The following is a 16,509-nucleotide window of genomic DNA, read 5'->3' as shown; positions in this document are numbered from 1 at the left end:
TATATAGTACGGCAAAAGAACAAACTGAAAAATCAGTTCGAAAGGGCTTAACTCATCAGATATAAAGTACCCATTACGTGTACCCATTGGATTAACTGTTAATATGTTCTTATCTAAAACATACATGAAATATTTGCCACTGGAGTCAAGGCTAAAATAGCATCAATCAATTCGATCAATTCCAATTAAACCAAATTAACATTCATGAATAAAATGTATCGTTTTCATCTAAACCACTGTCTAAAATCATGTATGTTGAAGCTTACCAAACTGACAATAAATAATTTATGACTTGTACTATTCATTGGATGAAGTTAAGAATCGGTCAGTGATTTTAAATGTTCTGCAGTTAGTGGTCATCGGATGTTAGGTCATTATTATCATGTAACTGCCTATTCTTCTTACCGGATTTCTGGTTACAACAAATTATTGGGTGCAAAAGTTACATAAACAAAACCTACAGACTACCAATTAATGTATAGTATCAATAGAGCAGGGCTACTTCACTCCCTTTAATACTAATATGAACTTTCCGGTGATTGATTCCAAACTTCTCTTGTAGGGCAATTACCCGCGCTCTTTTCATCTGTAGAGTTCTAAGACCGCCCATTTGAACTTACCTGTCAATCATGACGTAACTTGTTTATATATTTATACAGGTTTTTTAACACAAACTTTATTTTAGGAGTAGGAAGCAACTAACATATTACTTATTTTCATATCGATTAAATTATGAATCTACTTTTATAATTTCTCTGTATATACAGGCTAATTCGAATAACAAGGAACTAAATTAGTGTTTGACATAATGGATATAGTTAACAGACTGATTTTTAGTCTAACATTAGTGTTACAATTTATAAAATATGAAACCTTGGGAAACTTAGTAATAAATGCAGATGAAACGGTAAGAATTATATAATGTTTTGTCAAATGATATGCCATTATTGATTTGACAGTGGGTGTGTGACGTAAGTGGTACATTTTTTTTAAGAATAGCAAACACATGTATTGCTGTCGCTAAGTAGAGCAACATTCAATTTTCATAAATTAAATATATAATTGAATTATCCCACGGTAAATTTCATTGTTTTTCTATTAAATAACTGGCAGTCTATTAATGTAGGTTGTGTTATACTTTGTCTGATTTATTTCCTTAATTCTCGATACTTTCACAATCCTAATTACCTCTCCTGTAATTAGATTGGATATATCATAGATGTATGTATATATAACATGGGTTTATGCATCTATGATTGAATAAATCTATTAGTTGTCTTTATTAAATTTTCACATTTCAGACCATTAAATCAACCAGTCAGGCTTTTTATAAATAAGGAAGTGTATGCTATCCTCATGCATTTTATAGTGGGTAGAAGGGCTAAAGATGAGTTGCCAGTGTTAATTAATTGCGACCTATTTACCTTTTTACACAAGAGACACATTTTAAACTGCCGACATGAAGTTTTAAACCATATACTATACCATTGTCCTATAGTGTTTTTCAGTTCTTCAGTTGTAGCGGAAAATTTTGAAAGAAGATCCTGATAATAATCTATGTTATTCTGAACTAACCCGCCGATATTGTGATTGCATTGAAATGTGAAGTGGTGTAGTGTTTCACGTTACTTTTATAAGAGCACAAAACTTGTATATGTTTTCTATAGTATTATGACATTGTCTCCAATTTATCCATTTAAAGTATATTGTATATCATCCGTATAATTAGAAAACACTATTCATCAAATAACAATCAATTTAAACAAAATGAAATGTTGGGTTAAAGTCTTGATACAGCAACCCGATTAAAAATTGATCTAAGTTTTACCTTTGTCATTTCGGGGCATTTTATAGCTGGCTATGTGGTATGGGCTTTGCTCATTGTTGAAAGGCCGTACGGTGACCTATAGTTGTTTATTTCTGTTACATTTGGTCTCTTGTGGAGAGTTGTCTCATTGGCAAAATTACAAAATCTTCTTTTTTCATATAAAATAGTTCAGTACATTATGCTAAATTACAACTTTATGATATACTATCTTTCCAGAATTATTTAATGAAATATGGTTATATACCTCCGGAATCATCAGGTAGTGCTGCATACAGAACAGAGGAGTTCTATAAAGACGCAGTCAAAAACTTCCAGATGATGGCCAATCTACCTGTTACAGGTGAGTTTATAAACAGAAATAGCTATGTAATTGGATGGAAGAAAGGTCTTTAAAAAGGTACGACTAATTTTCCCTGTTACTGATTCCAAAAGATTACAATCTTTCGATATCTGTAACTGGAATTGCACATGGTCATGTTTTTTTCTGACTGTTTATGACGTCTTAACACTAAACCATTGGATGTTGGATGTGTACGGATTGATAGTTAAGTCTTAGATGCATGATTTTTTTTTATTAGTTGTTAGTGGCTTTGAACTAGATGCCAGATAACTGCGAGTACTATAGTTTCTAGTGTCTTTTGTTGTCGGGATGTACAAGAACCAGGCCACGTCCACTTGTATTTTTGTCCATCTGATGAGTTAGGCCTTTTCAACTGATTTTTATAGTTTGTTCTTATGATGTACTGTTATACCACTGTCCCAGGTTAGGGGAGGTTTGGGATCCCGCTAACATGTTAACCCCGCCACATTATTTATGTATGTGCCTGTCCCAAGTCAGGAGCCTGTAATTCAGTGGTTGTCGTTTGTTTATGTGTTTCATAGTGGCCTTTTATAGCTGACTATGTGGTATGGGTGTTGTTCATTGTTGAAGGCCGTACGGTGACATGTAGTTGTTAATATCTGTGTCATTTTGGTCTCTTGTGCACAGTTGTCTCATTTGGCAATCATACCACATCTTCTTTTTTATATTGTAGGTTGAAAAAAACAGATCATAATTATTTAAACCTGAATGTGACCTAACCCTCGTGTTATTATATCAATTTAAACTTTGATTGTTACTTCATCTAGTACATCTAAAACTAAATTCTTATTCATACATTACATCATATCTATGAAAAGGATCTAAAGAATTTGAATCAAATATAAAGATTATGATGCATTACATGATGTGCCTCTGATTTATTTTTTCTTATTTCATACTTTTCTTTATAAGTATTTACCCATAATCTTGTTTTTTTTTTCAAGATATCAATCTACAGTCAGTTTTATGATACCATTTGCTCCACAATGTTCACTAGTATAACAGGTACAAATGTAGAACAAAGTATCTAAAGAAACATTAACGTTGATAGAAGATAGAAGCTGATATCAAACTGAGAGTGTACCAATAATAATCACATGCAGTCATAAAGCAATCAATTTATCAAAGCTTATTTCCGGAAGTGCTTCTGTCTCATCATAACAAATTAATGTTTACAGGTACAAAGTGATTTATGTGGGATGCAAGTTTCATGGGTACTTTGTGGTCTATACCTATCAAAGTCTAAGTTACTTTATGCCCTAATGACCTGATAAACATGGTGAATGATATACGGACAATGAAACACTCTATCTTCATCAGATTATATATTTGAATATGAAGGGAAACCACAAGTACACTGACTCTACATCGAAACTTGCATTAGATCATTAGCCATAAAAATAACTTAGGTGTTTTCCAAAAAATCACATGCATCTGAATCATGTAAAAGTTCTATAATTATTACTTTTATCTGTTTCCATGGAAGTTTTCTCTTTTTAGAGTTTATTGTGTGGTGTAACTAAATGCTTTGATCCGATATTTTTTGGGGATACGTAGCTGGCAGTTGGCATCTTCTCAAACTTCTTTGTGTTTCTTCCAGGTTCTTTTACATGTTAATTTGAAATTTATTATATAATTGTTTAAAATTTGAAGAAAAAGTAAGTTGATGCCAGATCTTTGAAAGCTTCTGTTTGATTCTGAACTTTTTTAAGACTTTTTAGACCTTGATATGTTTTGTTGATAACTGTCTATAAAAGAACCTGTCATAAATATGTGTCGTTTGGTCTATCTTATTGAAGTAGTATATACTACGTCTGTTGTTAATGTGACGTAATATATTTGGAAAAACGAAAGTATGCTCCGAACAAGTGTGCATGCTACCTCTGTATAATACCTTGTTTACGGACATGTTTTGTCTGCATTGACGCCATTCATGTTAAGAAAATTTGCTTCTTAGTGCAAAATATTACAGCCAATTAAGACATACAATAGGCACTGTTAACGTCTGTGTGGCATCATATCGTTTAACTATTTACAGCTAGACTGGTACCAATAACTTAATTACTTTATATAAAATTAATCTGCTTAATTATTTTCAGCGTTCAGTATTAACTTCTGATATAATTATTGTTATGTAATACTCAAGTATAGTAATTTGTATTACGATACTAATATCAAATTGACGTTCAAGTTCGGATTGCAAATCTTTGGAATTCTGATCAAACCGCACACATGGGCATAACCTTAAAACCTGGTTGATAAATCAACGTGGGTTTCATCCTCAAACCCGTTTGAAATTTAATGCAGGTTTCAGTCTCAAACCCTTCTAAAACATAAATGTAGGTTTCTAGAAGTGGTCCACAACACAAACAAATACTCTGTTTGAATATAACTAGTACATACCCTGGAATAAATTCATGTAGGCATTAAAAGTCAGGAAAACACTTACTTCACAGTTATTTTTTCCATAGGTAGTATTTTTGAACCAAAAATCTGTAGTACAGAAAATCTACTTTTTAGATTTAGTACTATTTTGTTACTTCAAAACTATTGTACTATTAAGGTATCTGTATTTTACAGTACTTGATTTGCACTTGAAATTCAAATACTACAGATTTTGGTTACACCGTAAAATTTTCAACATTTTGAAAGTTTGTCTATTTCAAATCTCTGAAAGTTATTATTTTCCAAACATATAATATTGTGATCACTGTTTGTATTATTTTTTGTCCAAACAAATTGTAGTACAAATCAAGTACTTTCCAAGTACAAAATAATAATAAGCTTTTTTTTTGCACTAGCATGATGTTGGTTTTTTTCATATTGTTCTTACGACAATTGACAACAATTTCATTCTTTGATAAATTTTATTTTTATAATTTTCAAGTACAACATAAACTGGTTTTTTTCAAATTGATTATTGGACCGATATCTTTTCAGAGTTATTTTCCGATGTAAAAATATCAGATTAAGGGTTGAATGCAGGTGGTATTTGTATTAGAATTATTCTATCAATTCGTTAATATCAGATTATAAATAGTTTTCATTCTTTCACGCAACTCAAGGGACATGGATATACGTTTAAACAGCTACAATATCTGTGCTAATATAAATAGCATGCATGTTCTATCCGCCTTAGACATGTACATATCGTAGTTTCACTGAATCCAACAAAGGTTGCCGTATTTTTTTTACGAAGAATTAATGTTCTATTGTAAAGATTTGACGTCAGTTCAAGTTTCACCCATTGTTTATAAATGTATAACGAACTGTTGCATGTTTACAAGATCTCATATAAGTGCATCATTAATTGATTATGAATCTTTAATTCATTCCCAACACCTATCACTGACCCGTTTATTTACATGTGATATGTTTGTAACCAGAAGCTTCTCAGATACTAGTGCCATAACACTACTGTATCATACAAACTGCATCTATCTTACTGGTGCAAACTCCGTCAGATGAATGTACGTAAAATGTGTTAGAGCAATGCACCATCAGAAAGCGCAAGGCAGTATGAGTTGACTCAAAGGTGCAGGGGGTGGGGGGAAAAGGGGGTGGGTGTACAAAAATAGAAAAGCAAAAGAAAAATCCAAACTTAACTATGGACTAGGTGTTAGTCAATGTCCTCTTTCGTTTTCGTTTTATAAACACATGTATAGTAGTTTTTGCCAAAACGTGAGGGTAAAAACCACTGAGTTTACTCCTCCTTTCCTGACCGTACGCCAGTGAAAGATAAATAGATCCCATACAATTTTTAAAGTCAGAGCTAGACAGTGAACACATGCGATTAAGGTTCCTGGGTATTGATAATTTACCAAAATGTAACATCGAAATAAATGTATCTGATGAACAACATGTGGCTTCTGACAAGAAAAATGAATATGAAATATTTCAACCTTCATTTTGTAACAAAGGAAGCCATCCGGTATATCTGTATGGTAGACGGTACCACACGTGTCTCTCACCTGTCATTCTTTAATTAACATGCAGATAAATGTATGTTTCATTCCAGGTGTTCTTGACACATCTACAAAGGAGATGATGAAGCGCCCAAGGTGTGGCGTCAAGGACGATATGCAAGGAACGTCTGATAATGCCAAGAGAAAGAAACGATACGCTTTACATGGTAACTACAATAATTACAAATTATGCAATTACATTATTACATTTAATAAATCGTTTTACTATATTTCATACTGATTAACAATTAAGAAATAAGAAAATTTAAGTGTTGTAATTATTCTGAGTTTCAAAAGAAACGCAAACCCCACATGTACTTTCTGTTTAATAAAAATTGAAATCAACAGTTCTAAGTATCGAAGACTCCATAGTATATCATAGTATATAACAACAGTTGTTTAATGACAGAACATCTTCAACAAATTTATTTATAGTGAAACACAAAGTCTTGATAAGCTACTGGTTGGAGTCACCTCAAACAAACAAATGAACAAGTCGACGAGAAAAGGAGCGCACTTGGTTCCCATATGAACATTGTTGTCATTAAAGTTCAAATATCTTGGTGATAACAGTTTCAATGATCTTAATTTTTTTTAAATTAAAATCATACTGTTTTAATGAAAAATTAACAATTCTTGATCCACAAGATGCTTTGGCTTATATTGAAGTGAATGAATAACCAAAACGTTTGAAACTATAGAGATTTATCAAGTAGGCAACTGATAACATGGTAGATGTGTGATAATTGTTTTTCTTATAGAGCATAGGTACACCTGTATCATTCGTCACGGCCATCTGTGAAACATTGACAATAACTGGCTCTCAAAAATACTTATGTTTTGCTGACAAATATTCTATTACAGATGTTATTTAGGACTTGATCTTTGCATAACATATTGTACTGCATATACATGAAAATAATGTTGTTGTTGACATAAGAGTAATACATTCATTCCATCTCGAGTGGTAATTGGAAGCAGTCAGATTTTTAAAAATGATGCATTTTATTTACAGGCAGTAAATGGTCAAAGCACTATTTAACATATAAAATATCCAAATATGGTTCAAAGATAAAGAAAGCAGATGTCGACAGGGAAATACACAATGCATTTCAAGTGAGTAAAAGAGATGTAAATAATGGGAATTAAAATCATAAACTCAATAAATTACGAAATGGGACTACAGTAGGATAAGCACTTAGGGTGCATCAAAATTATGGGACAAAAGAGAAAGAAAGCGAGAAAATATAACGTTATCACTAAAAACTAAAAAACAAACCGTAGTAAACAAAAGATTTATAAATAAAAAAAAGTTTCTGACAATCCATTAAAATATATTTATTTATTTTTTTATTTCAGGTTTGGAGCGAAGTTTCACCTTTAACGTTTACTAGGAAATACTCCGGACCAGTGGATATTGATATACGATTTGAAAAATATTGGCATGGCGATAATAACCCATTTGATGGTAAAGGTCAAACATTAGCTCATGCTTTCTTCCCACAGTTCGGAGGAGACGCCCACTTTGATGATGATGAACCATGGACTATTAATCTTCCCGACGGTAAAGTGGTTGAAATAAATTTCTTGATCTGTTCAATAGTTCGAATTAATTTTTTTTAAGTTTTTCTAGCGCATTATCCCTATTAAAACTCATGTAACTATTGTATGATATATGTTTCATTTTTTGAAAATTAATAGTGTTTCCGTTTAAAACTCCGAGAAAGGTTTTCTAATTTCTAATTTCTTTTCTATATATTTTAATATCCCTTAATTCTCTTATCTTTTTTCTTCTTTTTACAATGTCAGTGCGATATCAGATGGTGATAAAGAAAACTGTAGTGTATACACGAATAATGATTTTCTGTTGGCCACATTTAATCCTGTAATAGTTGGCACCTCAGCAAAAAGTTTACCACAAAAAAAAAGAAATAAAATTGAAAATGGAAATGGGGAATGCACCAAAAGAGACAACAAGCCGACCGAAGGACAGACAATATGTTAACTTGAGTCGGTACTGTTTGATATCAACATGAACTACTTAATTACTATATAATAATAAACCAAGCTCTCTTCTTAATAATAAAAGTAAATGTAATTTTATATTGCAGGTGTGGATTTTTTTCAAGTTGCAACACACGAATTCGGACATTCCTTAGGACTGGCACATTCCAACATTTACAGTGCGTTAATGGCACCGTTTTATAAAGGCCACACAAAAGATTTCAAACTTGGAAGGGATGATGTAGCTGCCATACAAGCATTATATGGTAAACTCACTGTTAATTAAAGTCAATGAAACCAAACATATACAATGGTATTAGTTGTCTCTAATCCGGATACCAAAAATAAAGATACCAAAAATAGTTGACATTCAAAACTCAGATGAAGATAAACAGAGAATTTAAAAAAACACATAAAATAAGACTGAGAAACATGAACCCTATCTATATATGGGGTGAAACGTAGTGAAAATTGAGGATAAAATACAGTTAAACTTTATATTTAATCATATACACAGTATAAAAGAAAGATTTAACAGGATTGTAGAGCGTTGTTGAAGACATTTTTGATGCATTTTAATGAACTGCTTAAGTATAAAGTATTGAGTACATTTATATCTGAGAATCTGTAAAACAAAACTTCGCTTTTAACAGAAAAATGGTTTCGAATTCAGAATATTATTTCTTTTTCATGTTTTGTGCAAATGCAAATAATGGCCAAAATTTACTTACTGGCAGGTTTAACATGCGTTATCCTGAGCAAAACTGTCGAATAAAAGATTGAGTGAGTGAGTGGGAAACTGTTTGAAACTAGTGAACGATTATTGATAGTTATAATCATCAATACGTTGGATTGCATTATAAGTCATACAGATTCTCATTGTTTTCTTTTAAAAGGAACACCAAAGAACACACCAACGCCTACACTACCAACGACAACTACCACAACCACTACCACTACAACGATGAAACCATGGAAACCGGTGAAACCATGGAAACCAATGAAAGACCAAAACATGATTCCCAAACCAATGACACCAAAACCAACCACTACAGACAGAATTACTACTACATCTAAAAGTCCAGTTGTGCAAATCCCACACATATGTAGACATGCTTATATAGACGCCATAACAAGACTGAAAAATGGCGAAACTTATATCTTCAAAGGTATGTAGAAAAAAAGCTTATAAGTTAGGAATAGTCAAAGATTTTATGTAGATTTATTATAACTTTGTCCTTTACAATTATACAACAAATCTGATTTCAATTGATTAAGGTTAATTAATATTTAAACATCTCTTCATGATTAATTGTATTGTTTATGGTCTTCCTCTGATATTTGTGTTCCATAACTTGAAATATTTAACCGTTTCAGGTTTTCAGACACAATAATAAAAAATATTGCTTTAGTAGTTCATATTGGGAATTTTTTTTCATAAATATTGAAAGCAAATGACTATTAATCGTAGATATTGGATCATTTTTTTAAACATGATTTGTAATTGTATTCATGTTTTTTAGTGATTTAATATACTGCTAATGCAGTTTTGCAGGTGAATTACTAACATAAATAATCTTGTTACAGGAAAACATTATTATCGTTTAACACGATATGGTATCGTCCGAGGTTTTCCGAGGAGAATATCACGGGATTTCAAAGGTGTAGAGGGACCAATAGATTCCGCTATTACATGGGACAATGGATATACCTATATTTTTAAGGTTAGTATCACAAAATATTAATATTGAAATAAAGATATATGGTATGTTTTCCAATGAGAGGAATATCCTCCAGAGTCTATTGATTTGACGTTGATGTAAACAACTGAAAGTCTGTGCACGACCTTCAACAATGAGCAGAAATGAAGAATGTAAAACAATTCAAAATGAAAACGAGATGCCAGTAGGAATTGTACTTGTATGTAGTGATCTTTATTCAAACAGTGTATCCTTTTTTGTTTATAGGATGATGTTTATTGGAAGTTTGAGAACACCAAGAGAATATATGGTCCTAAAAAGATATCTGTTGGGTTCAGTGGAGTGCCTGCTGGTATAGATGCTGCTGTGGTCTGGAGCGGTAATGGTAAAACTTATTTCTTCAAAGGTGAGAATCTTCCAAGTTGACAACAACGAATTTTAACATGCGCACAGATCTACACATTCAGAGATTCTGAATTTAAGAACTATTTTGATGGTATTCATGTTGCCTATATATGTGTTATATTTCTAGAATGGCAATGGTAATTCGTAATGATTTGAAAACATTTCGCCTCCGGGTGCGGGAATTTCTCGCTACATTGAAGACCTGTTGGTGACCTTCTGCTGTTGTTTTTTTATTTGGTCGGGTTGTTGTCTCTTTGACACATTCCCCATTTCCATTCTCAATTTTAATCATAGAAACTTATATTTGTGTAACATATGACAATTCATGGAAAAAGAATAATCATAATTCTGTTGTAATTTCTAAAATGTATTTCAGTAAACGGGGATTTATCAAGACGATAAACATGTATAAATAAGTAATCACATTTATACCGATTCAATTCAGTGTCGATTGGTCAACTTAGATATAATACACAAAATAAGACGGGATATACTATAGCAATGTAGATTGATTCAATGACCATGTCATATCAAAGTTGATAACATTTATTTATTTATTTCAGATGGTTATTATTGGAGATACTCTGGGAGAAAGGTAGAGTACGGGTATCCCCGACCAGTGTCGGTATGGAGAGGTTTACCAAAGAAGATAACTGCAGCTTTTAAGTGGGAGAATGGAAGGACATACTTTTTCAGCGGCGAGAAATATTACAGATATAATGATCATCTTTTTACAGTAAGTGTAGTTTTTAAATGTCAGATACTTTACACATTTTAGTTAAAAAGATTGGTGAATTTTATAACAAAAACAAGACAACATTCAAAAAATCATCCTTTTCGATCGACCTATACAGACTTCTATATGTTCATATAGATATTCTTTTTACCCAGTAACAAAACTGGCATTGGAGACTCATACCTTTAGCTACAGTGTAATTTAATGCACTTGACTGTTTCAAAGAACATATCACACTACCTGTTCCAAACAAATATCTCTTCATCAGAATAAGCCCTTCAATGTTTTAACCAAAATATATACTACAAAATGGAATGAAAATGGAATAACTTTAAAAGCTCTATTTGTATGTATATGACTGTTAATAGAAACACTCGTTATAGTAACACCAAAGCCCTGTACGGTATCGTCAGAATGTGTTTCGTTATTTCAGCGTCGAGTTTTGATTGTAGATCTTTGATTGTTTCTGTGTAATTTATTTTCGACGGACTATATCAAAGTTTGGATACTAAAGAGTTTTAGTGACATATTCTATATGCTTCTGTTTTTGGATTTCTGTCTACTTGACGTATATTTAATGTCTCTTTTCGTTCCCATGCTTATTTTTAAAAAATATAACCGTATCATACAACACATATATTTAGCGGTGTTTCATCTTGTTACCCAGGTGTAAACATGAATTGTGAACAATATGTTATTGTGAATATAATAACATAAACATTACAAATATGACAGTTGTGTAAAGATCAGGTGTCAGGGTGTCCATTGCAATGTTAAAATAGCATCTAACTTTATATATTATGATACAGCATTTATTACACTCAAAATAAACGAATTCCATGTAAATTGGAAAATGACATTCTTGTCTTTTTGGATTACATGGATATTTGTCTCATCGATAATCATACTTTTCATATAGTAAATTGAAAGTACATTAGAATAACTCTCTTTGTAAAGTAAATTTGAAGGTGAAACCGCGATCAATCTATCTTTTTCTGTTTGTATGATTTTAAGAGACACCTTTATTTAAAAGCATAGACATTTTGGCTTCGTAAATCTACGTACACTATTATATCTTATATTACATGACACGTCGTCCGTCTATACATCACAAGGCATTTGACATCAATCTGATGACAGTCGACCTGTAAGCGTAACGTTTGGATAGCCATAAAACCAAGTTCAGTCCACTTTTTTTCTTAAATTGTCCTGTTCCAAGTCAGGAATATGCAATTACTGTCTACAGTTTTTTTTTCTATGTATTTTGGATTTGTTTTTTTTTGTGCCGTTGTTTTCCTCTGAACAGTGGTCTACTATACTGTTGCCTTTATTCAGCTGCTTTTATTTATGTCATTTAGAAATGTTTTAATCTATGATAATTTTAACCAGTTTTACCCTTGGAACAGATCTATAGTATAACTAATCCTGTTAGACCTAGTTAGGAATTGTTTTGGAAAGTTCAACCTAAGAACTTCTATAATTTATTCTAACAGTTTTATCAAGAATATACTGTATTTCTATCAGGAGTAGAACTGATTTGGAAAAAGTAAAATCTCAAAAATACTGAACTCCTAGGAAAATTTAAAAAAGAGAGACCCTAATCAAATGGCAAAATCACAAAAAGCACAAACATAGCAAACAAATGGATAACAACTGTCAGATTCCTGACTTTGTACAGGCATTTTTTTATGTAGAAAACAGTTTATAAACATTATAACAGGTCTAAAGGAGAGAGGTTTGTGAATCGAGTTCGGGTTAATGAATCCGTCTTTATACGCTTTCTCAAGATAAGAGAGACATTTCTTGTAATATGTAGGTTAATAGTTGTCTCATTGGCAATCAGTAAAATGGATATTGAACTTTTGACTATCGATCGACATGTTTGATATAAGTCATTTACTATTCAAATCTTCAAATTGTATTATTAATTTATTACCATGAGGAGAAGTGTGGTTAAAAAGATGAATGTTAACAACCCACACGTTTACCTGCAGTTATGATTAAGCTATATAATTCACGCTTGGATTAATTATTCAAATTTTATCTACTTTTCTTTTTCAATCAATTTAAAATTAAAATGTATCTTTTGTAACAATGATTGTTAAATATGTTCATCCTCATAATTTATTTCTTAAACATCGACTGAAATGTCATAAAACTACGTACCTGTTCACCTCCAATTACATACACATTGAAAATGAAAATTATATCATATATATGCAGACCAACCTATATGTAATGTGTACATCGCTATTTGTATTGGGATAACAATGGCTGTTGGTTTTTAAATGTAGGTGAACCTGTGAATTTAAGTACGTGACGAAAGATGACTTTTAAGTAACTTTGTGAAGAGCAAATGATGAAACACGAAACAATGTACCCTCGAATTAGCTATTATTTTTCAAACTTTAATAACGTTGTAAGAAGATTGATGAATACAGTCCAACATTAAAATTAAATTATTAATAGGAAATATTATGACCGTATTTAAACAGTTTATTGATAGAAATATAAACAGGTAGTCAGATAAGACCAAATTTACAAGGATAATTATGATGATACTTCACATTTCAAGTAGAAACAACACACATCAGTCCTTATTATACATTTTACCTTCTAGGTTGACGCCACATACCCAAGATCAGTTGCTACATGGTGGTTAGGATGTCCAAATCAAGGTGAAATGACAGACATAAGAAACCCTTACATACAAGATGACAAAGGACAATCAGAGAAAAATGATAAAGATGAACAATGGTTGGTTATAGAAGATGACGGAACAACCTACATGGACGCACATAATAACATTAATTCTGCTTCCAAATATAGTACGTCTTTAACTTTTATTATTAGCTTGTTAATAGTGCTCTGTAATATTCATTTGTGATGATGAATTGAAAAATATTTAAAAATTATAAACGGGTACTAATTACATTCCATGTTCAACGAACCCAGTCTAAGGGAGATAAATCCAGCATTATTTTATAGCTACAGGTCTGCTGTGAAATATTCCCAAGTTCCTCAAGTTAATCATTAGGTTGTTCGCATTAGTTTGTTTTTAATATTCCTATGTGGAGTTAGCGTGTAAACAGGCTAGTTGTCATGTTCATGTATATTTAAAAGGTTAAGAGTATACATACAGAACATGAATGGCAAACTATGGTCAATATTCTTCAATATTTCGTTATTTTCTATAGTTTGTTTTGATGATAAAATATCATAAAGGGAATTAAATCTAAAAGGCTTATAAAATGAAAATGGTTTACTTCTTTCATTTTAAAATCCTTTGTTTTCCGGTGAAATCTGTCTGTCTCTTAATATGGTGGGGTTACTTATGACTGGCCCATTTATCGTGTACATATTAGCTTTGGGTCCTAGTCCAAGCCATTCTATGTAAGGTCTGAAATTACTACTTTCGTCGATCAGCGATCCAGGATCCGAGACTATAGTGGAATATGTTGTTCATATGTATTTTATTTCATTATAAGACATCAACCGGTTGTAGCATTTTACTTATCAGTAGTAGTTGGTTTTGATTTTGTTTGTATATATTGATGAAATGGACTTAATTATATTGTAGATAATGCTTGTTATTTATTTTGAGACATTCATACAAAATGTAGTGACCTGTTATTTATTTAAAAATGAACCATCAACCCACAAAATAGGATTAAATCTTTTAGAAAATAGCTCTATTTTGAATTGTGAAAGATGTATGAAAGTTAATCTGTCAAAAGTGTGTCCAAACCAGCTATAATAAATATAGAAACCTTTCTTATTGATGGAAATATAAAGTATATTGAACAATCTGACTTGTATCTTTAAACCTTTCTTAATCATCAATCTAAAGGTTGAGAGTGAAATGTTTCTTTATTTATATACCTTTTTATACCTTTTTTTATACCTAAACCTTCATTTCCTTCGAAAAGTTATCAATTGTGCCATATTTAGAATACATGAAAAAAAGACATTTTAGGAATATAAGTCATGTCTGTATGTTGTTAGCAAGGATTCCATTGTTATTACATTTACCTGTTATTTTACCATTTGTGATTTGTTTGTATTTCATGATTACAAGTGGGATTTATATAACATTTATATATTGGGATTTCGTATGCGATTTATACATTTGTAATGATTACATGTGTTTTGTTAATGTTTTGATTATATTTGTGGTTTGGTTGTATGTTATGCTATATGTGGTTTGATTGTATGTTCTGATATTTGTAATTTGTTTATATAGTTATAATGAGATAAATGATTTGTTCGTTATGATTCGATATATAATTTTGTTATTGTAATGATTACTGACTGTTTGTATGAAAGAGTTTCATGTGTGATATGTTTTTTACGAGTACACGTGTGATATGTTTGTATGTTAAAAGTACACGTGTGATATGTTTGTATATTATGACTATATGTGTGATTGGTTGGTATATTATGATTATATGTGTGATTAGTTTGTATGTAATTATTTCATGTGTGATACATTTGTATGTGTGTTTTTCATGATTACACGTGTGATATGTGTGTAAATTATGAATATATGTGTGATTGGTTTGTATGTTATGATTATATATCTGATGAGTTTGCATGTTATGCTTAAATGTCGGATTTGATCGTATGTTATGATTACATGTGTGACTTAAATTGCATTTAGACATCATCATTACACATGGCTCTTTGTTTTTGATATATGTGATTTATTGATATTTTGAATTTTATTTTGTTATATGATATAACTGTTTTTATACATCATTTTTATATGTATGTTGTAAGATAGAAATTAATATGCATAATAAGTGCTACTGAGGTAATGAATGTACAAAGAAAAGGAAACAATCAGTGTTTTTTAAAAATCATTAGATATACAAAAGTTTTAAATATGTGCCATGAATTTTGTAATAAAATGTGTGAATCAATAGTACAACTGTACAAATACTCCTCATTTATATCATACCATTAAATGTTATCCCTACACATGGCTTGTTTTCTCTTTAGATAGAAAATACCCGTAAAATTCTGAATAAATTATTTAATATTCTAGGTTTAGTATGTTATTATAGTCTTTAATAACATATGATAAGATTTACAAAATTACAGAATGTATGCGACATTTGCATTGATCTTGAAAATATTTATTATAGTCATTTTAAGTCTCTTCTTTGATGAACGAGGTCAAAATATTTGAAACATCGTAATCAATACAACCTTAAAGAGTGGATAAAACAAAAACAAAAATGACTTCAAATATGACCAGTTGGGAAAGGAGACAGAGCTTTGCCTCAGGAATATAAATTCTATTCCTTGACTTAAAAAGATTTAAAAAGTTGTATAACAGCATAGTTTGATAAAACAATATACTTGTAGGTTATTGACGAAATAGCATTAACGGTACAATTAATTTTAATACGCTAGAAGTGCAATTCGTCAATTAATGTCTGTTCAGTGATGTTCGAGGCCAAGTATTTTGAAAATTCGAATTCTTGTTCAAACGTAAATGCTGATAA

At 31.1% G+C, this 16,509-nt stretch overlaps 1 protein-coding gene across 1 annotated transcript; it reads left to right on the top strand.

Moving 5' to 3' along the window:
- The first annotated feature begins 649 nt into the window (after positions 1 to 649).
- LOC134712726 (matrix metalloproteinase-16-like) lies at positions 650 to 15,977 on the top strand. Its single transcript, XM_063574563.1, has 11 exons — positions 650 to 907; positions 2,045 to 2,168; positions 6,208 to 6,321; positions 7,170 to 7,270; positions 7,514 to 7,718; positions 8,266 to 8,424; positions 9,055 to 9,327; positions 9,746 to 9,882; positions 10,126 to 10,264; positions 10,827 to 10,999; positions 13,620 to 15,977. The coding sequence occupies exons 1-11, from the start codon at positions 809 to 811 to the stop codon at positions 13,884 to 13,886; spliced, it is 1,791 nt and encodes a 596-aa protein (XP_063430633.1). The 5' UTR covers positions 650 to 808; the 3' UTR covers positions 13,887 to 15,977.
- The last annotated feature ends 532 nt before the right edge of the window (positions 15,978 to 16,509 follow it).

Source organism: Mytilus trossulus, chromosome 3 (assembly GCF_036588685.1).
Source record: "Mytilus trossulus isolate FHL-02 chromosome 3, PNRI_Mtr1.1.1.hap1, whole genome shotgun sequence".
Lineage (NCBI taxonomy): Eukaryota > Metazoa > Mollusca > Bivalvia > Mytilida > Mytilidae > Mytilus > Mytilus trossulus.
This window is presented reverse-complemented; position numbering and strand designations above follow the sequence as displayed.